Below are 23,106 nucleotides of genomic sequence, written 5' to 3' on the forward strand. Positions count from 1 at the left end.
AAATAATTAACAAAATAAGCATTGGCTTATATTTGCTGTTAATTATAATCGCTAAACAGTTAATTACTTATTAATATAGATGATTATGTAGGACCATCGAAAAATAAAAGTCTTCCATACGTAATCCATAATTTAATGTGATAAGTATATTATAATAATATACCTATTTAGGTATTTTACAAAGTTATGGCTTAAAAATAATTTTCAATGTAAAACAACTAAGTTGTTGATTCCGTATAAATTGCAATGCATAAAATTAATTTAATAGAAAATAATGGTTATCGAATTTGTTCAAAGCATTTCCAAAATGCATTAATTATTCAATCATAATTTTATATCAATTTAATTTTTACTCTACACTCATACTAATACTCCGAAACCGATTAAAAAAGAGAGTATTAAAAATATCTCTCTTTTTTAATCGGTTTCACTACAAATAAGCATATTTGCTACAATATTATGATACAAGTCTTACATTATTATAAAATCTATAACATTTTAAATGATAAAACTAGAACTTGACATAGGGGGTGCTAATGTTCCCGCTACAACACTAGTTTAGAACATGCATAGATGCTAGTCAGGACACTTTCCAAATATGAAGGAGTAACGTCAAAGTTACAGATAATATCTCAATAGCGACTTCAGTATGTCATCAATAGGACACAATCTTCCAAAACTGTCGTAACTAGCAACTCTACTGTCCAGTGGATATTCAACGTCTTTGGTATCATTGTTACAAAAAAAAAAAAACAAAACAATAATTGTCACTTGTGAAAACATTAAACCAGAATTAATCTTACAGAATACTGATATAGAACGAAATGTTAATGTCATTTAAAGCATTTTACATTAAAACTAAAGAAACAACGTTCAACAAAAAAAGTACACGTAAATGGCAGAATAAATGGTTGTGATACAAAAAATATAGTTTATAAAAATGACATATATAACAAGAATCATTGCAAATTACACGAAAATATATAAGCTTATTTTAATTGTAAGATTTATAAGAAATGCTAAAATTCAATCGAATAGAAAGTTCTGATTTGTGCAGACGCTTGTTTGTTAGTCTGAATAATAAATATATCCTGTCTATCGAGGAAGTTAACCACATCTAGTTCTAATGAATGCCCTAAAAGTTTATCGAGGGGCAAGCAATCATATAAAAACTATTTTCATATATTGCAATCCATTATTATAAAAAAAATCGTGAAGGAATAGCCTATTTTATAAGTCAGGAGCAAGGGCAGTTGTACCAAAACCTACACAAACTTCAAAACTACAAGATACTGCAATACTATCTCATCTCTAACTGTAATTTCATATCTGCAATTCCTGATGCGAATGTTGCGAGTGGGGTGAGTGTGAGTTGTTGTGGTTGGTGTTGTGTGCGGGGGTGGGGTGTGGGGCTCGTTGCTGTAAATGTACGAGTGCGGACAACAGCCTCGTGTTTGCTTCGTCGAGAGCTGCGATGCGATGTTCCTGCGCCTCGATGACGCGCTGCTTGTGTGACAGCGCGGCCGCCATCTTGCGCTGTTCTCGCCGAAGCTCCTCTTCGACACAAATCAGTCTGGAAATATACATACACACTTACTTCACTATCATAATAGAAATAGTAGCTTCGGTCCGAATTATAAAGATCACTGGTATATCGTATTATAATTTAACTGTTGAATAATATCGACACTTCATATTCGGATCAGTTTCAATAAAATATTTATTCTTTTATCTTACCTGGATATGATAGCCTTCATCTTGGCATCAGTGTGGTCCTGGCCAGAGTCAGTTGGCCCCAGACGTCCTCGCAGCATCTCCACTGAACATTTTAGCCTCTCTATTTCGCGTTCATACTAAAAGATAATATTGTTTTATTAATATTAATAATATTCAATTCACAAGCCTAAATTGCTCATGTTTTTCAGAATACTGATAACTTTACTTAAAGATAAACCAACCTGTTCAATGGTTCTGTGGTGCTTAGTGCGTCGTCTACCAGTTGTACTGTATAACGTGTCGTCCACTTCGTCGGAGCTGTCTGTGAGTTCCCTCGCAGACTCTAAGCTGAGCCGTCGCTGCAACTTATCTCTCGCTGGCAAATCCCTTTCGGTCCTCACCGGCGCCCTTTCACTAGCCTCACTAGAATGCGACTCCCGATTAAACATTTTGGAAGGCGACTCTCTTCTTTCTCTCACCCCATAGTAATCCTGGTGTCTTTCTAAGTCTTCATTCAACCTGCTACTCGATACTTTCGCGCCAGAGTACGTTCTATCCAAAGGATAATTCGTTTCTGGAATAGAACTCTCCGTCAAAAACTTTTCGGGTGAGTTTTTCGAGTTTTCCATGTTGAACAACGCCTTTTGACTTCGTGATATTTGAAGTCGGTACATTTCTTTATTTACCTCCTCCACGTTTGATTCAGATCTACTCATTGGATAACCGGAATCCGTGGAAATGTGGTGTGGTTTACTTTCATACAACGACTCACCTCTTTGGCCGAAATGCTTAAGGTTAAGCTGATTTTGATTAGTTGAGTAGGAAAGCATAGGATTTGTTCGAGGCATTCGTGTTTTACTGCTTTTTCTTAAACTTGGAGAATTACTAGAAGATTCGTCTTCCCTTATCCTGGGAGAGTGACTTTGATTACTCCTCTGGTACAAATCTTCGTAATTACAATTATCTCTGGTAAGTTTTCGGTGGGTATTGTTGCGATTCTGTTGGTCATAATTTCTACCATCATCGTTGAAGTTGGTAGAACCCTCTTCAGAGTTAGTCTCCACGTTGTCAGTGCTCAAGCCCTCCTCATCGATGGATGAACTGGATGAGCCACATGGACATCGTTTGGAGTTTCTGTTCTCATTGGTTTTCTTGATTTCCTGCGATTGTCGATTATCCTCCATGTTGTAGACAGGATTCGTGAAAACGAGAGGAGCTATTTTAGTGTTGGCATTTGTGTTACTTTGTACGTTGTCAGCTGTTGTGAAATTTTGTATACCATATTTCTGAATATCGTATTCAATCTTCTGTTGCACTGGACTCTTTGGATAGAACTTTTCATTTTTACTGTCGTAATACTGTTTATCCCGCTGTTTTTGGTAATTTAGCTGTGAATAACGACTCATCGGTTGTCCGCCGTTTTCGTAAGGCTGGTGTAAGTGAGCTGTGTTTTCGATGGGACTGGAGCTTTGGCTATATGTTGCAATACTTTGATATCCAGAGCTCGCAACATTCGATAACCCGCTGATTGAAACGTTTGAGCCGTTATTTGTATAAGAATTTTTGTTTCCGTTAATAATATTATTGTTGTTTGACTTGGATTGTGACATATTTTTCTTATTCATAATTTTTTCATCGACTATGTCAGAATCATCCGCGTACTTCAAAAGATCTGACAGCTCGTCCAACGTCGCAGTTTCCTTCATAATATTTTGCATATCGTTGGCGCAATAATTATGATTGATACTGTCACTGCTCGGAGATCTTTCAGTACTGCTATAGTTAGAATTATGGTAGTGCGTTTGCTGGTTGAAGCTATTTGGTTTATATCTCTCCTGGAATCTCCTCTCCAAGCTTTCGTTGATGCCATTGCTGATGCCTTTGGGATACTGATCAGACCCGAAGCCGATCTGAACGACCTTTAAGTTAACACAGTGCTCTTGATTATTGTACTGAGAACTATATCTGTCCGGGTTTACGTTCTGACTGACAGGACTCGATCCGTATCCATTTCTCGGAAGCGTCGCTGAGCGTAAATTGAAGCTAGGCGATTTAGATACGGTTACATAAGAACCTTTGTACTTAGATTCTTCAGCGTTAGATTTAGATGGACTTATATTGAACTGAACGCCGTTTTTGTTCATTATGGGTGAGCTGTGAGCGAAGTTGTTGTTCAGTGGACCATTAGTAGGTACATCGACGTTTTGTTTCGTTGGTGTATTGCAAGTGGGGTCGTTGAATCTGAAATAAAATGAAAAAAAGTTTATTGATTGCGATAAATTGTTGTTAAATAAGGTTTGCTATTTATAAATATTTACCTAAAAATATTATCACCTACGGGTGTAGGTCCGTTATCATTGCTCATCAGTCTCTTATTAAGGTCCTCTAAGATTTCAGACAAAGGATCCAGCTCCTGCAAAAAAAAAATAACATTAGTCTCTTTTTATTGATAATTTGCTTGGTTTCCCTTTATCATTTTTTAACTTGGTACTTCAAAGAGTAGAGAATTTTTGGTTTTATATTTTGGGTCAAAATATTTTATGTATTTCTTTTTAACGTTTTAATAAGAACATAGTATGGATATAAACCTGTATCTTTCCAGCAGGCAGTTTGGGTAAGCTATCAGCCAACAATCCATGCAGCGTTGCTAGTTGCTTCCCCAAGTCAACATGCGGTGCCCATTCAGGATCAACTTCTACTGCTACTTCGCTTCTAGAACCTTCTGAACCAGTAATGGACCCTTGTGATGCTGACGAGTTACGTTGGCTGCCATCTTGTTGTTGTTGAAGTTGAGATTGTGACTGCTGTTGTTCTTGTGGTCGCGTCTGGAATATATCAGATATTTATAAGTTAGTCTTATTTTTACAATTTCACACATATATTTTTTAATAAAAAAAGACACCAAAAAAGCATTACTAAGTTTAAATTAAAGTTTAAATATTTAGAATATAAGTCAAGAGAACTTACAGATATCGCTCGAAGGAAAGCTTTCATATTGGGCGCTTCCTGTTCGAGGAAGTCGTTGAGGAACTCCATAAAGGCCTCTTTGCCTTGGAAGCGCGTGAAGTTAGCCAATGTTTGAAGTGTCTTCGCTACCAACGTCAAGTTACGCGCTGCTCGCTCGTTCGGGTATTCTGATAAAAATATAATGTAATTAAATATTACCTATATTTATAAAAAGCCTAGATGGCCTGGTGGTAAAGCCGAGATGGCCTAGTGGTTAGAACGCGTGAATCTTAACCGATGATCGTGGGTTCAAACCCGGGCAAGCACCACTGAATTTTCATGTGCTTTATTTGTGTTTATAATTCATCTCGTGCTTTACGGCGAAGGAAAACATCGTGAGGAAACTTGTCTGATTTCATTGAAATTCGGCCACATGTGTATTCTACCAACCCGCATTGGAGCAGCGTGGTGGAATAAGCTCAGCAGTGGGACATTAACAGGCTGTTATTGTATGTATGTATGTATGTATGTGCTGATATTTATACACCGAAACAACACCAAAATCGGACAAAATAAATAATTATGTAGAAAGGATTAAAGATTTATATATATCATATAGAACAATTAGTGTTACTAAATAGTAATATTGCTTGGTAATATTTTTTATCGGTTCGATAATATACAGCTTACTTACCATGAGTTATTCCAAAAAGACTTGGAGAGAGAATAGCGGGGCAGAGGAAACGAAGGAAAATAGACGCGCTGATTAAGTTATCCGATATGTCTTCACGGCCCATAGACGATAGCCTGTAAAAATATTTTTAAAGTTAGTAATAACATTCTCGTAAATAAAATTAAATAATTTAAAATATATTTTAACATCAAACAAACAGAAAATATTTCAAGTCGATAGTATTCAAGATATATCTTACTTATATTGTTACATACTTTTTACAGTTTTCTACTAATTTCATCTGACAATAAAACCGTTCATTATTTCATTAATATCTAAATATTAATCAAAGATTGACACTATATGGAGTGCAGTTTAGTAGAAAATTGCCTTTGGTATTTTTATCCTTGTATTTAAGAAAATAAACTGAATCATTAAATTCAGTCTATTAACTTTTGAATTAGTATATAAGTCGTCCTCGGTATAACGGCATCACCTCTCGCGGAACGTGGCGAAGCAGTCCCGGAGCGGCGGCGGGAAGCGCGGCGCGGAGGCGGCGATGGCGCGCCACGCCAGCGACACGGCGTCGCGCAGCGCGGCCTGCTGGCGCCGCAGCGCCGCGCCGCCGCCCGCGCGCAGCGGGTCCACCTCGCACTCCGCCGCGCCCGCGCCCGCCGCCGCGCACACCGCCTCGCCCAGCGTGTCCTGCAGGTACTGGTCGCCCACGAGCTTCAGGTACGCCTCCATGCTCTTGGTGGCCAGCGAGTTCCCGCGGAACGTGAGCGAGTGGTCGCCGGTGCGCCGCACGTCGAGCGCCACCACGTCGGCCAGGTAGCGCGGCGCCAGCCCCGCGCCCGCCATGCACAGCACCAGCGCGCAGCCGATGTCTTCCTTCGCTTTGACACCTGAAAGTAAGCCGCGGTATTAATGACTGAGACTAATTTGACCATATCGTCAGTAGTCATCCAATCGGTCAACGTGAGCACAAACTGATACTGTATTTATTTTCTCACTCACGCGGCAAATTAAAAACAAAAATGATATTAAAAGAAAAAATACAGTAGCATAACTGACCGATAACGGGCTCGAGGTACTCGCAGAGTCGGCGATAGTTCTTCTTGAGGTAGTCGAGGAAGCGCGCGTAGTGGTCGAGCGGCAGCACGTCGACGCACTGGTAGCGGCACTTGATGCGCAGCGCGGGCGGCGGCGCGGGCGCGCGGCCCGGCGACTGCGGCTTGTCGCCCTCGCTCACCGGGTACCAGCGCTCGTTGAGGTAGCGCGACGACACGTCGTCGACCGGGATGCGGACTGTGCCTGTTCACGCAAAAACATTTCATGTTAGTTTTTTTACAAGCTCAAATATTTTGAATAATATTAAATCAGTAAAATAAAGAACGTCGTCCAATGTTTCTTCGATTATATTGTTTTGAAGCTCAAATTTTTAATAAGTTTCATAACTACTATGTATGTCCGCTTTGACCGTAATCGTGACCGTATCTACTTTTTTAGAAATCTAAATCAGGAAGTAAACTAATCGCGTCGCGTTGTATGATAGTTAATTGACGGACACAAATACGAAGGAACGTGCTGAAGGGTGCTGTCAGGCTTCTGGTAGGTTAAGTATATACTGAAGTGTCTAAACATCGCAGGTATTTTTAATTACCATTAAATTTTAATTATAGACGCGAAATTTTCTTAATAAAGTCTGAAGAACACTGACCGACGAGCGCGTGTTTGTCCCGCTTGCGCGCGCGCCGCTCCGGCTCGCGGTACACGTTGACGTGGATGGCGCGCACGGCCGGCAGCGCGCTGAACTCGTACACCTCGCCCCAGAAGCACAGCTCTGTCTTCAGCTTAGATGATGATCTGAAGAAAATATATTTCTTATTAAACACTAGTAAAAAAACGCACAAACTTAGTTCAATAAATTTAATTAAAATAAAAATTACAACAATTCGTAAAAATTGAACTTCCTTGTTCTCTTTATCAAAATTCATACGTTCACGAAAATCATATTTTTAATACATGTAAATATTATGCTTATGTAGGGCTAAGCCACGTTGTTACTCTTTGAGGAAATAGCACAGATGTACCAACACATTTCCTTTAAAAGAATATTAATTAATTTTAACTCTTGTACATAAACTGTAGAAACATTTGTTTATAATTTAGAAAATTATACAAAACGCGACGACAAAACTATACACGCTCAGACATAAATTTCGACTTTACATACCAACCCGTCAATTAAAAATACCTTCTACAAGTCCGTACGGAAAGTCGATCAATATTCAATAACAAGTTACAAACATAAAAAGGTAGATAAAATTAATTGAAACAAGTATTATTAATTAAATTGCAGTACACTATTAGTGATTATTTTTAAATGATAGAATATAATTTGATTTTTGTTAAATAATTATAATGGAGTTTTTAAAAAAAAAGCTTTGAAATGAGGTTGAAGACTAATTCTAATATAATAAAACTTATTCTTACCAATGTATGCGTTATATACACATTGTTGATTGCAATAAATGATCGAGTATTGAGTATTCGAAGATATTTTTTCTTTGAATTTAAATACCTAAATTGATCTTGCAATTCTCTTAATCGATCTCAATTGGTTAGTCAGACAAACAAACGTTATATTATAATAAATTCGTAATTAGCTTCTTCCATACTGTAACAATCAAAGCGAAGAATAATTTTGTAACATGTGAGAGGATGATGGGATGGAATTATTCATATATAATATTTAAAAAAATTATTGTTACAAAATTATAAGGAAAGCTAAGTACTTTTAAAATGAAAAAAATAGTGTTAATCACAGCTACCAAAACAAAAGACGCGGTTCCTGAAAGAGCCGTGCCTAGGTTTATAAGTTTGGCCTATAATATTGTAATTACTGAAGTAGCCTAAGAGAAATAAGTGGAAAATGAATATATATAATATGCGCAATTATATAGAAAATTACAATTCTGTAAATTTTATCTAACTAACATTTCCATTATACACTATTATAATTATTTATTACGGAAATAAAACACTACTGTGTTTAATAGTCATCATATTTGTTCTACATCGTATTTATAGAAAAGCAAATACCGACCTTCTATCAATTAGACTTTTACATTTTTACGTTTATGGCTTTTTATATAAAAAATATTTTTTTTTTATATCATTTTGTATCACGGCGAGTGCTCTGAGGAATTATTCTCTCTAATTCTTGCTTCCCCCTTCCTTCTTAAGTCCACGTGAGCTGGTTCTCGATGTCACCGCGTAACTGTGACATCAATTCCATAGCGCACAAAGAAATTTGGCAACTCCTTTCTTTGTCGCACTACCAAAAAATGGAATTCCTTACCAGCTCACGTGTTCCCCTCCTCTTACAACCCGGGTTCCTTCAAACGAGGCGTGAAGAGGCATCTTGCGGGCCGGCAAGGCGGTGACGGCTAGTACAGAACATTCTTCCCGACGGCCAGTAGGCCATCGTCACGTTTGGACTCTACTACCACTTACCATCAGGTGGAGTAGAGTCATTTCAATCAATCCGCAACCTTCAACTAGCTTTGATCTGGACGTTGTCCAATCAATCAATCAACAGCCAATCGTTGTCCACTGCTGAACATAGGCCTCTCCCAAGGTGCGCCAAAGCTCCCTGTCCTCCGCCTTCCGCATCCAGTTGGTGCCCGCCACCTTCTTAAGGTCGTCGGTCCACCTGGCTGGAGGGCGCCCTACGCTGCGCTTGCCGATTCGCGGTCTCCACTCTAGGACTCGTCTGCTCCAACGGCCATCGGTCCTACGACATACGTGACCAGCCCACTGCCACTTCAGCCTGCTAATTTTGCAAGCTATGTCGGTGACTCCGGTTCTTTTCCGGATAATCTCATAGTAGAGTCATTTGCCATCCCGGAATTAAAAAAAAAAAAATCATAAATGGACTGACCTAGCATATAATGTGTCATCGAGGAGTATTTCACAGTAATATCGTTTCTTAGGAGGAATGGCTTTCGCTTCCAACAGCCATAGTTTTACTGTCCTCTCACATCTGCGAGTGCGAATTTCATCCGGTCGCGCCGCTTGCCGTAAGCTGAAATTGGAAATTATTGCTTTAGTATATATTATATAAAGATCAAAAATAACGGTTTATCAAATACTTATTTGTATATTCACCAACCTATATTGGTGCAACTGATATTTTTATTTAAAATAGTATGGCAGTCGGCATCGGCTTATGGTAAATATCAACCTGTTTTATATATTACATACAACATTGTTTTGTTATGTTAAAATCTTTGTAAAAAATATATACCTGTATATCCAGCGGTCTCGTTCTTTTCGTGAAGCACACGCGAAATATCGCGGCGCGCGATTCTCGGCGCTCAATGCGAAACAGTGTGGCCTGCCCAAAACCGACGAGTGTAGAGCTCGGATCTCAACCTATAATTTAAAGACAAAACATGATTTTGATGAAACCAATGTGTTACCCAAACGAAGTATTATAGTACACATTTTCTTTCTTATATTAACGTCATAGTTTATCTACAAAATATACCGCATTGTTTACTAATTTAATTTGGTACTACTAACACAGAACTAATGGCATTTAACCTCGTTCACCTTAAAGAGCAAATCACTAACTTTTAAGATAGATAATCTTCGACTGGCAATTGAACTCTTTGGACCTTGCCGTAACGAGCAACCTGGCGACTATTAGACTTAAAAGATCTTCATAAATTTACTTATTTCTGTGAAAAAATCACTCACAGGTACTAAGTATCTACTGAGAAAATAAAATAACAATTAGTGTGTTTGATTGCAAGCTGAGTCACAAATGTAACTCGTTTTAGTTTTTTACAAAATTGAAACTATGCGTCATATCGAGATCCAAGATAATGTTGCGATACAGCCCAGCTATTATTTAAGTATGATTCAGAATTTCGAAAGTGTCTGTGTGAGTGTCATGTTTAATTGTTACCTATAATCCATTAAAAAGATTCTGAAGATTTTTTTATGTATTTTGTTCGGTTGAATATGTCTGCTCTATACTTTAAATATGGACAGAAGATAAAGTGTAAGGAGCTTGATGTTAATAATAGACTGTAGTGTATTAAAATTAATGCATGGATTGGAACGTCATTTCTTAGCCATAATTTTTTTATGTATGACGTACTTCCTCCCTTCTCGTGTGGGCTGCGTTTATGTTACGAGCGCCGTGTTTTAAAGTCAGCTAGTTTAACAACAATTATCCTTCTCCTATCCCACAATACTATCACCCATTCCTTGACTTGTGTTGTTCCAGTGTGTGTTACCAAAGAAGTGCTCCCAAGAAAAAATGTCTTCACAAAAAAGAGCAGGGTTTCGAGGAAATCCTTTTCTATTCACCTTTATACAGTCCACTTACCCACTAATGTTCTACGTATTGGTAGGTAAAAGTAATCCAAAAAAATCCAATTTTTAAAATTCAATTTTTATATATAATATTTTTCAAAGCCTTTGCACAGATCACACCGAAAAAAACTCGCCATCGCCACAGTCACAACTAACGGAAAATTTAAATATTACCTTTCATACTTCTTATGAATGATTTCATAGAGATCAGGCAAAAAAATTAAACTTCATATATTACCAGTAACCAACAAATTAAATTTAAAATGTAACAGATTATATCAGTGTCATAATTTAGCCGCACATTAAGTAATCATATAAAGTATTCTTAATGTTAGCTTTGATATTTGTTGTGATCGGATCATTTACCTGATTTGGTGGTCCGAGGTCCATTGTGGAGACAGCCGGTGAATGTGCTGATAGAAGACTTTCGTGAGATCTGAAACGTAACAAAACATTATGTTAACATTTATACTTAGAAATTACAATATTTTTAGTATTTCAGTTTGTTAAAATTTATCATCACAATATAATGTAACTTGCTCATTTAATTTAGCATAATAGTTGCTAAATAAGATAGTAACTCTTTTAAATAGAAACTATTTCCTCTATTCTCGCGAATAATATTTCGCCCTTTTCATTACTTAAATAACTTGTGCCGTGGAAGTTTGCCATTTGCATATTGTTCACTAATTAAATATAGTAACATACAGCTACATTCCCTTTCTCTAATTAATTTGTTGGTACATCAAGGTAGTTGTTTCGTGTTTATTGTCGAGCGAATACGTAGAACGCCTCGTTAAGTAAGGGGGGGGGGGGGGCGACACTAACTAAATTACTACACCCTGTCTAACGTTTCGGCGTCACGACATAATACTCTAAATAGATTTTTATTTCACTCTATTCAAATGAATAAAGTGAAGTAAATACTTTCGTTAAATTAATATTTCTATTTTATTAATTTTAATTTTATATCAATTAAATATAATATATTTTCATTTTATTATATATTTTTCTTTCAATTTGAATTTAAATATTTTAGTTTATTTTATAATCATATGCATAATGACGAGATGGCCTAGTGGTTAGAACGCGTGAATCTTAACCGATGATCGTGGGTTGAAACCCGGGCAAGCACCACTGAATTTTCATGTGCTTAATTTGTGTTTGTATTTCATCTCGTGCTTGACGGTGAAGGAAACGCATTGGAGCAGCGTGGTGGAATAAGCTCCAAACCTTCTCCTCATAAGGGAGAAGAGGCCCAGCAGTGGGACACTAACAGGCTAATACTTGTTATAATCATACAATTTGCTTTGTATGCATGTTGTAATTGCATTTAAATGATATTGTTTGTGTATTTAGTACCTTAACTTAATATCATTGTACGTCACAATACATATGTTGGTGGTTCTAATAAAATAAAAAAATATATGAGACAGATAATTTAGTCCAGTCAGTAGGGATAAAAAATACCTTTAGTTTGCAAAATGTGGTTTAGTAACAATTTTGAAATATGTCGTTTAGGTTTGATTGATTATCAAAACGTTATATACAGCAGGTATACCGGCAGGGATACCTATAATTGAAACCTTGATGCTGAATATCATATTATTTATCAAATAATAGCCATTTCAATTTCGGAAAAGCGGTAAGAATAATATAATGTTATTTATTTAATTGAAATTTTAAGAAAAACTAATTTCACGATTTTATTTACAATTTTTCATCTTTACGCTGCTATTATAACTCCATACATATGAGATTTACAAAAAAAATTTTGAAACAAAAAATGTGAAATTTTATTCTTTTCAACTTTTATGAACGTTTTTAAAGTAGTTAGTTGTAGGATCAACAGTATTATATTAAAAAAAATAGTTTTTGGCGCCTTTCATACAAGATGGCGGCGCGAGCAGCAACTCCTCAATGTCACAAAGTTGGATTTTTCTTCACAGTACAAACGTAAACGACATATTTCAAAATTGTTACTACACCACCTTTTGCAAGGTAAAAATCTCCACTGACTGGACTAATTGTGTCGCATTATCGCTAGTGCTGTGTGCGCTGCATAGAGGTTGTTTATATATTAAGCGTATTAATAAATAGGTATTACTCAAGTCAGTAATAACACTGGTTTACTCATTGGTAAAAAGTATAAAATCTCATTGTACAGCGATAGAATAAATTGTATCGTCTATCCTTGCCAAACTGTATACACACGATATAAGGCTAAGATATACATCCCTCAAAAGATACATTTAAGGATTGAGACACAACAATGAACACGACTGAATTGATAACTTTCCCGCTCGTTAAAACATTTTAAAGCGAACTGTACTTGGCATTAGTCGGATATACATTTCCAGTAACAGTATACAGCCACTGTAAAAATATTACTTTTTAACAGACGTGACCTTTCATTGTTAGAAATTACAATTACCTTGAGGTTCGTAATGCGTGTGACGCTGGGTGCGTGGGCACGGCCGCCAGTGCCCGCTCCCTCTCCAATTTTGTTGCTGATTTAGTCCGTTTGAGAGGATTACTTCTGAACGATCTCTTGGAGAAGAAGAATGAGGCGAGACGTGAAGGACTGTGTTGCGCCTGCGCACCGGGGACTGGTGTGCTGGGCGCTGAACCTCGCCGACATGCCTTCTCGTATGATGTGTCTGTAGAAGATTAATAATATTAAACATTTTATAACAGGTACATTTTGGCACTTGCACAGAAGAAAATCCGGCCTACAAAAAGAATACAATATTTAAAATCAATATTGACAAACTAAGAACAATTACTTAAAAATATACAGTGACAAATCACACCAAGCCGTTTGTTATCGATTGTTTAATGCATTTTACTTAATACTCAGAATGCGGTTATTTGCAATAACACAAATATTAAAATATTATAAAATAAATATTTTGAATATTTTTCACCCCAGCAGGACAGCACTGAGCGTAGGTAAAATTTCATAAGTATTCCTTTCAGTCGTAATCAAAACCGATTTAAAGTAACCTTGTCAATAAAATGGCCGTGATCAAAGCACGTCGGTAATATTGTTTATGATGTATGAACACAATAAGATTAACACAATACTCCACTGCCTAGCGAAAAAATCTATCAAGAAAAAATATTCAATTAATTAAATGTCAACCTGATAGATAATGTTTATAGAACCGATGATATTTTCAATAGATGAATGCTTAATTAATATGAAGTAAATTTCTCATTTATATTCTTCAATTGTACGTTTTACCGACTACTGATAAGAATATATCATGCGATGAATTAAAAGCTACCTAGATATCTTATTTGCATTGCAAAGAAACATCAAAGCATACCTTGTTTCTTAACATTATTTATTGAATATGATTTTTGCGTAAATTTAGCATTCGCTATGCTACCAGTAGCTATAAAGTTTTACGTCTCGTATTACACACGTCATCAAAACGATAGTTCTCTATCGCTAACACAGCGATACTGCAGCGTGGTTTCCGGCGGACGTTGCGCACACGCCGGCCGTGACCGCTACACATGCACCGTTGTAAATAATTTAAATATGTACTTAGAAGAAACTATTTGTTGTGACATCAATTTTTCGTTAGATCACACATATGTTTACTGTGGTTAACATTAAGAATATGATGCTTTTTATAACTATAAATCTAATTTTTTATGCCGATATAGAAATTGGCACTGCCAAACGAAATCTAGTTTAATTGTTTTTTTTTTTTTATTAGATCTTATAAAATCTATGACGTGTGTTAACTAAATAAGTCCTGAAATCTCTCCCACGTAGCTTAGATTATTTAAAGTGATCACACCAAAAGTTATTTTTTAAATATTGTTCAATAGAAGTCTATACTCGATCTTGTTTACTATATTAATGATAATAAATAACTTTTTTAGTTATATTGGAGCACAAATGTCCCTTTTTATGATCATACATTTATCTTTACTCAAATACAGGCTGTTATGGTACGATAAAATAAATAAACACGACTTTTTTAAAGAAATATCCGATAACCCGACTATACAATAATGACATGTCAACACGACGACGTGTGAACGAAGCAGATGTGCTTCAAACCTATTACCATTATTACTTCGGTTGTGGGATGTATTGTTGAGTTATGGCCGCACCCTGTTTACAAACGTTTTTAGTTGTTTTTTATATAAAATTTGATAAATCCTTTACGTAAATAGACTTTTAAGAATGGTTACTTATGTATTGTAAATACTTCATTGTTAATTATATTTATAATTATTCCAACTGTAATTATTTCATTATATGTAATTATGAATTACACAAAGTTCAAATTAAGGAATATGTTACACAAAATTCAGTCATTGTAATTAACGGATCGTAAATTGTTTTTGCTGGAGTTAAAAGCAGAATTCGAATACTTTTAATAAGAAGCAAATGTTTATGTTATATAGGCATGTTATAATCGAGTGGTAAAAAGTCGCTAAAAAATTACTCGATACATAAAAAAATATCGTTGCACCCCTCCAAAGGTGAACGACCTAAAACCAATAAACTTCCACATTGCTTGGTTCCAGTGAGTCATTGCAACATAATTATTGCAGTTCGCCGCGCAACACGGAACACTTGCAAAGGGGTTTCTGGAATTTTAAGCAATTTGAAGAGAAAACATAATAAACTACATTATCTGTTTCGTATTCTAGAAATCACGATTTTATTATCAAAGTTAAATTGTAATCGCTGTAGTGTCTTTTCATATTTCGTCTAAGTAATTTTTATTTTGTAGTTCTACAAATTGTTATATTGTCCTATTCAAGGATATACACCACCCGAACTCTACTTACCCAAGTAGTTCAATTTAAATATAAGTTAATAAACTGGTAAACTTATGTACTAAGGCATAACATATTAAGTAGCATTAACAAAAAAAAAATTGGTTTTGATTTTATTTCATTAGATGACTGGAATCACTATTCTTTATGGGTTATTTGGACAACCTGTGTTAAGGATAGCAATTTACCAACCCCCAGAATGAGTAAGTATTAGCTTTTTTAAATCTTAAGCAATACATGTAAATAGCTATTTAAATATATCAGGCATTTACACAATTCAAGGATAACTTTCATTGTTTAGATATTTTAACTGGAACGTCAATATTAATGAAAGCAATCACGCCTTTGTACTGATAAAAGCGAGATAAGCTCGCACGAGGAAGCACTACGATATAGTAACACCGCCAAATGCATTTTATTTATAAATATTTATGCAATCAAATAATGTTATGTTATATGTAATTATGCTATTGTATTATGCTATTATATTATATAGCTAACCATTTAGTTTTATGTACCCTTATTAAAATAAATGAAATAGTTAAAAAAATATTTATATTTTCTTCTTTTAAAAAAACATATTTATCATTGGCAGTACATTGATTTTAATACACGAGACAAATTGAATTAAATTTATGGTTTATGGGAGTCTTGAATTGTGCAAAACAAGATTCAGCCGAACACGTTTTATGGGCTTTGAAAGTAAAGTATTGGGACGTAACACGAACAGAATACTAACTTTGTAACGGTGAACGTCTGCAATTTAGGATTCCATACATCGTCCTTTGGTCCGTAAATTTAGTAAATACTGTGCCAAATTTCAAAAACTCTATCGCATATTCATCGGTACTGAATAAAAATATTTCCTAAGCTTGTTTATTTAGATATCGATAATATTTTAGTCTTTATCAATATTTTTATTTGAATATTTTTTATAGATTGCGGTCATCATTATCCGATATAGCATATTTCCTAATAAAAAGAAAACAAAGAACAAATTTATCAAAAATTTATCTTTAGACAAGTATTAACTTGTAGCTTTATTAATCTCAAAACACGATTTTTCGTTTCTTAATATTATCGCCTGGACATGACATAATGCTTGTTACAAAGGCGCTGTTAGCGTCTGCTCTTAGCAGAACAATTAGTGTGCAAGTACCGTCTACCATTTTGAATAGTTGAACAACAATGCGGATCAAAAGCGGCAAGTCATTCTCATTATCTTCCAAGGCACTAGGATGGAGTCATATGTCTACTACTTTAGATATGCATTTACTTACAACAAATGAGGTTTGCAAGTCAGTCCAATTAAACAACCGAAACATAATAAATAAGTCCATTAACTTTAAGGCTCACATTTGACAATCCTGCGTCACTTGTTACCCTTGTATGTACATAAAATATATAATCTTGAAGAATATGACATATTTGTTACGCTGTACAGTAAATATATTTTGGATTGTTCCCGTGACTTAAGTTAGCCTTAGAAAATGGAGATCATTTCGTGAATATTCCCAGTAGTCGATACGAAAAGTATTATTTATGTTATGTAAATAAACGAGCTATCGTAGTTCTATCATAAATTTTGCAGTCAAAGGTACGTGTACAGTTTTTACATATTTTTGACAATTGTATTTTGATATTAATATTCCAGAGAGTAGCGGACAACACTGCATTGTTTAAGATTGTTTTCGTTTAAAAAAATGCATATAATATAAGTTGCACATGGCCTATTTTATTATATACAGTAAATAAGAATCTTACATAATTTGTTCGCATATATATATCTGCATTTATTAAAGTATATAAATTAAATATACTATATCTAAATACATAGTTAATATAGACAGAAAAATAGTGAGGGGTCGTATTACTTAAAAGTAAGTAAAGAGAGCCGCAGTTTAATTGAATATTGATGTTCAATTGGCATAATACGTAATATCAATATTTTGCATAATGCGGTTTAACGACCTCTTTTGTAATGCAAAATGATGAGAGCAAAACAATGTGAGACTGAGAACATAGCAATAAATTAAAATAATTCGCGTCCATAAATCTATATAAAATTAAACAAGTTTATTGATATGGTTAATTTTACACAATTATCTTACCAGAGTGTACAGCCACGTCATCGTCGACGTCTAAGTACGCCCGACGTATGCTAAGAGGACTATTTGCAACTTGTTCATCGTTCTTCTTAATTAGGGCACCAATAACTTCTTTATCACCGCCGTGATTACCAACAAACTTATCATAATCTTCAGTTAAATCAGTCACTATAGTGACATTATCTTCAAGTCCTTCTTCAATATGTCTTGCAGTTATACTTCGAAGCAATGAATTACTTCTTGACAATTTTGTACTTCGTGATCGTCTTATGAAATTAAGGCCTGACATTTTTCCCGGGCTTTTATTTGGACTTTCAGGTGTGACAGTTATTTTTGGAGTTTTAAATATCGATGACGAACTGCTGCTCCCTCTAATTGGCGTTGGAGCATTAAGATTTTGGGGTAAAGTTTTAGACTTTTCTTTTCCCGGTGTTAAAAGTTTTGGTGAATCAGGAATCAAAGAAAGATTCGAAGTTCGTATTGGATGTTTAGATGGCAATCTGGCGGTTATACTTGACGTTGATGTATTGAGTCTGTTCGTAGAAATAGATGACCCTATTGGTGAATATATTCTGTCATAACGTAGTTCAGATGATGTGGTACTCCGTAATCTTGGTTTGGAATTTCTTACGAGACTGCTTTCTGCTACGAGCTTTGGGCTCATGAGATCGCGTTGACCTTCTCTTGTTAAGCCCTCGCTGGAATTCATTCTTGATGACAAAGGTCGACGACATCGCCTTATTGGACTGACAACGCTTATGTCACTTTCAGTTTCTATCAAGGATAGATCTCCGTGTGAAGGGATTTGTAATATTTCCAACTCTGTATTTCTTCGTTTCGGTTTTATAGGAACATCGTCTATATGCTGTCCACATATTATCGCTTCTTTTTCTTCGGGCGTCAAAGGCAAGTAATTGTCAAAGCTTTCGAACAATGGCACATAAAATACTGAGCGGCGCCTCCCCTGTTCGTCGCAGGTGGCCGAAGAGTTCGGAGACAACGCTCTAGGCATGGTGGTCATCCTGTGTTAGCGGAAACACACCGAGTTACGGCCTTTAGCCTTTCACACAGCCGTCTCGCCGCATCACTGCAGCCATTCGTTTCACTTTAAGTAATTTCTTAAACTATCCTTTTTTTATTTCATTTCACATAAACAAAACGGATATTTTTTCACATTTTATTAATTTGATATACGAAAAACCTAAGAGAACATTTATTGTTGGAATATATACCCAAAACAAACATATGCGTGAAAAGTTTGTTTTTAAATTGGATAGCCCATACGAAATCTTTGCAGGGTAGCAAGTTACAACTGTTTATTGATCGCGGTAAAACAAGTACTGCGAACAGTTTCACTTTATCACGAGGCGATAAGATTATATCGCAAAAGAACCAATCAAATATCCGAATCCAATCAAGAAAACAGGTCATCGTGTATTACTTAATCATCAATTTTTCTTTATTTGAATAGCTAATAGGAGTACCTCCTCTAGATAAATTTAAATCAATCGAGTGCGCCTATTGTACACTTTATACATGTTGTATTCATCAAAAATATTAATGTAACCTACAGGAAAATCGGTTGAAGATTAATAAGGGACATAAAGGATTTGAAAATGTTAATTCTTAATTAGGTTCTTAAAACAATAACTACTATTAAAGAAAACTATTCTTTAAAATAAATGATAACCTTTTTTCAAATTAATGATGATGTAAGAATTATGTTTTTTTAAGTGTTCTTTAAAAAAACAATTACAGAAGTGTGTAGTACACCAGCAAGTAATTCAGTGGAAATTTAAAGTTATAACAAAGCACACACATGTGTTTTTTCGGTAACAGGAGCGGCTTTCGTGCTAAATGTGAACATATTTAAAGCAATCTCATTAGTCTGTAATGTTCGAGACATGGCTGGCTATCACGTTTGCGTTACCGAAACTTTGTTTAATGACGTTTCTTCAGAAATTTTTTTAGGTAACGTAAATTTGACGGTTTTGTTAAAATTTCGCGCTGATAGCAGAGTGTAGTACGTTAACACGAGTACATTGCATTACATGATTTAAAGAGTTTTTTTTATTTATTTTAATGAATTATTAATGCAAACATTTCGTTATAACTTTCACATATTAGGTCTGATCTAAGATAATTTACGAATATGGCCACCACACCAAACAAACATTTGTTTTATATTTAATATTTGACTTGTAGTTAAGATCACTATTTTATGATAAATCACGAGAAATAATGTATTATTAATTAAGTTATTATGTTACAATACTGTTATCCTTTAACAACAGTCTGCATTTTGCTGAGAGCCAGTTTGCTGAGAGCAAAAAAAATAAAAAACACGGCAATTTTAGCGTAGATTAAAACGTCTTTGTTGTGTATTCATAACGAAATAAAGCACCGGATGTCGTGATACAGAGAGATCCAAGTAGTTATATAGTGCAAGACGAAACGGAGCAAACAAAGCTTGCGGAACGAATGTTGTTAACCCGCCACCGCTTAAGAGGGCATTTATAAAACGTGTTCTCACACAAACATTAGACAAATGCTCAATCAACTTTATTGCTATTTTTCGTTCCGTTACATAGAGCTGACTAATAACATATACACTGATTTGCTCTATCGTAATATTTAAAAAAAATAATTAAGCTTTGCACTTATTTCTTCTACATAATATAGTTATTACAAATAACAAGGATATAAATCAATCCTTAGACAGACTCATATTGACCATTGGCATGTTCAGAAATAAAATTACACGAAAAAGAAATTAACGGAACGGCGAAAGTATGCCTTACTCGGTATGATTAAAAATAAAATGAGAGAAGAAACTTGATCCTTCATGGCGTTGATGCAGTCTGTGGCGTGACTAACGCGCGCAATCACGATTCAAGGCAGCGCAGGTGATCGAGACTGCAACCGTGCCTACGGCCTAGGTCCTTCAACTTACGATTTTATTCTTAGTCAAAACATTACTTTAATGACAATTTTTAAATCACAACACTTTGTAAACACAACTCATAATTTAATAAATGTTAAATTTTGCGTTCTGTGATAGTCAATTACACTCAAGAGATCTTGACAATTTCTCATAAAACGAAGTATAGAAGTCGATTAGGTTGTTAGCGTCAATTAAGTAGTTATTATTAAAAATACTTAATGCCGAGTGAAGCGGATGAGTAATTTAAATAATTTGCACCGTAATAAATGGATTTTAAAAACAATTAAATGGCCTGCTTTTGAAACTGTTCCTATCAATTTACAAGCAAAATATTTAAATCTAACAATATTGCCACATGTTAAATAACAAATGTCTCATATCCCGACCACAATATGTCGTCTCCAAGTGTGCCGTGTGTGAAGATAAAAATAAATAACTTATTGTGGTAGCGAGGAGATATTTTTCACACGCAATCCTCGCAAATTATTCAAGGGAATTATGAATGTTCTTTACTCGCCGGTCGTTGAGTAGAATGATAAATTCTACGCGATCCCATACCAACCCCTGGCGCCGTTCTATGAATTTTTATTGGACATTAAATATATTACGCTTATGTTGCACCCTAAAATATTAGTCCTTTTATGTTACAAAATTTATCTTTGTAATCATCAATTTTTTCCTACTTCTGATTTGTAAATGACAAAATCATGTTGTAAGAGGTAACAGCTATCTATACCAGCTGTTGTTCAACGAAAATAATAGTTGTGAAATTTGTATGTCTTTCGCAAAGTAATTGTGACCAAGCACGCCAAAAACTTGTATGACTTGGAATAACATATCCTTACCAATATAAATGCGAAAGAGAGTTATTTTGTTTGTAACACTTTCACGTCTTAACTACCCAGCTGATCATGACGAAATTTTGAATAGTTTTATTATCAAAAAGCCCCCGGAGATGTAAGTCCTGATTGTAGTGTGAAACAATTTGATATAATATATATATTTTTTACTCAGTATGTACAGTTTTCTCTTTAAATTAATAAAAACGTATACTATAATTATACATACAGTTAGAATACAAATGAAAGAGAACTAACACAGAGTACTCGCAAGTAAACAAACGAGTTTTCTAAGAAGTAATCGTAACAGTTGTGTTTGCGGTCGTCGCTTCTGTTTTTATTATAAAAAAAACATAGATCTCTACATTATTAGCTTGACATGAAAGAGATTGTATAATTGTAACATACAACTGCAAATCAAGGAAAACTAGCATTACAGCACATAATATCTGCAACACGTTAATAATTACATCCGTCGTTAATATCAAATCGTAACAGAAACTATCTACAAGATCATGTTTATTTAACTCACAAAATATAAAACCTTTTCTTTTAATTTATTTTACAAATTAAAAAATACAAAGTATTGAATTAAGCCGGTGTCTGACTATACTAGGAACTTCCTTCTATTTTCAAACCCTACAGACACACGGAAATGTATATAAGTAAGCTTCAGTTTTAATATAGACGCACCATTTTGTCTATAAGCAATGAACAGTGTTCAACGGATGTGAACATACTTCCCTTGCGAAGCTGGACAGACGGGTTTCCTAGTCGGATACAGGTTCCACGACCGGACCCGCATGGCATTATATAGGTTTATTTGAACAAGATCCTATCTAACTCTTAACATTATAAATATAAGAGCTTCGTTAATGAAACGGAAATGATCGATGTGTAAACGATTAATGAACATCTAATACGTTCTATGTAATGTGTATTAAAAAACTTAACTCCTTTATGGTTTTGAGAAATTGTAAAAAAAGAATGGGACAAAATATTCATTTTGTTTTTTTTTTATCCAAGAGTTGTATTGCAGCCTATATACAAACATTTTATATCTGTAACGATAAAATTGTCCCTAAAATTTGGCGTTATATAAAAACATTGATGTTATATTTAATTATAAGTGCAGATAAGCTATAAAAAACAATATGAAACTCCTATCAAAACTTTTGACAAACCGTTCCATTTACTTATCAATTCCAGTAAATGATGGTTACAACAAAACACATTTAGTATATTAATGCCCTAAAATAAAGCGGAGATTGCGTTTGTAAGTACAAATTAACGATAATGAACTGTTAGGGAGAACATTAATCAATCTCAAGCAAAAGGGATCAATCCAGTCAATGTGTCAGAGCTTGGAATCACGAAAAGGACAGCGATCATTTAGGTGAGATGTTTTAAGCGCTTTGTTAAGACTAATTTAGTAATTTAATCTTTACAATGTAATAACAGTAAGTAACCTTATAATAATTGCTAATTAATGTTTTTATTTTACGTATTTTTAATTAGTTAGAAGACGGTTAAATGAATTCTAAACAAATATACAGCGGAAAAATGACGATCCACAAAATGCGTAAAATGTCTGTTTTGAAAGATTTATTTTTGATTCTTTTAAGAAACGATTTAAATTTTCACATTTCGTCTTGTCTTAATACTTATTGCCTTCATATT

At 34.8% G+C, this 23,106-nt stretch overlaps 1 protein-coding gene across 11 annotated transcripts in view; it reads right to left on the reverse strand.

The window, feature by feature from the left end:
* Positions 1-123: 123 nt before the first annotated feature.
* The window catches only part of LOC126774017 (ras GTPase-activating protein raskol), a 139,013-nt gene continuing 116,030 nt past the window's right edge, over positions 124-23,106 (reverse strand). For 10 of the 11 annotated variants that reach the window (XM_050495336.1, XM_050495313.1, XM_050495321.1 and 7 more), the window contains 14 exons: positions 13,161-13,386; positions 11,093-11,162; positions 9,648-9,775; positions 9,282-9,425; positions 7,056-7,201; positions 6,410-6,649; positions 5,832-6,240; positions 5,357-5,469; positions 4,684-4,850; positions 4,305-4,541; positions 4,035-4,129; positions 1,959-3,957; positions 1,738-1,853; positions 124-1,573 (listed from right to left, as the gene is read on the reverse strand). In XM_050495336.1, the coding sequence (XP_050351293.1) occupies positions 1,324-1,573; positions 1,738-1,853; positions 1,959-3,957; positions 4,035-4,129; positions 4,305-4,541; positions 4,684-4,850; positions 5,357-5,469; positions 5,832-6,240; positions 6,410-6,649; positions 7,056-7,201; positions 9,282-9,425; positions 9,648-9,775; positions 11,093-11,162; positions 13,161-13,386 (4,340 nt within the window). In that variant the 3' untranslated portion in view covers positions 124-1,323. Of the gene's footprint in view, positions 1,574-1,737; positions 1,854-1,958; positions 3,958-4,034; positions 4,130-4,304; positions 4,542-4,683; positions 4,851-5,356; positions 5,470-5,831; positions 6,241-6,409; positions 6,650-7,055; positions 7,202-9,281; positions 9,426-9,647; positions 9,776-11,092; positions 11,163-13,160; positions 13,387-17,646; positions 18,837-23,106 lie in introns of those variants that run through there. The other variant, XM_050495329.1, reaches the window with a different exon arrangement.

Source organism: Nymphalis io, chromosome 2, assembly GCF_905147045.1.
Source record: "Nymphalis io chromosome 2, ilAglIoxx1.1, whole genome shotgun sequence".
NCBI lineage: Eukaryota > Metazoa > Arthropoda > Insecta > Lepidoptera > Nymphalidae > Nymphalis > Nymphalis io.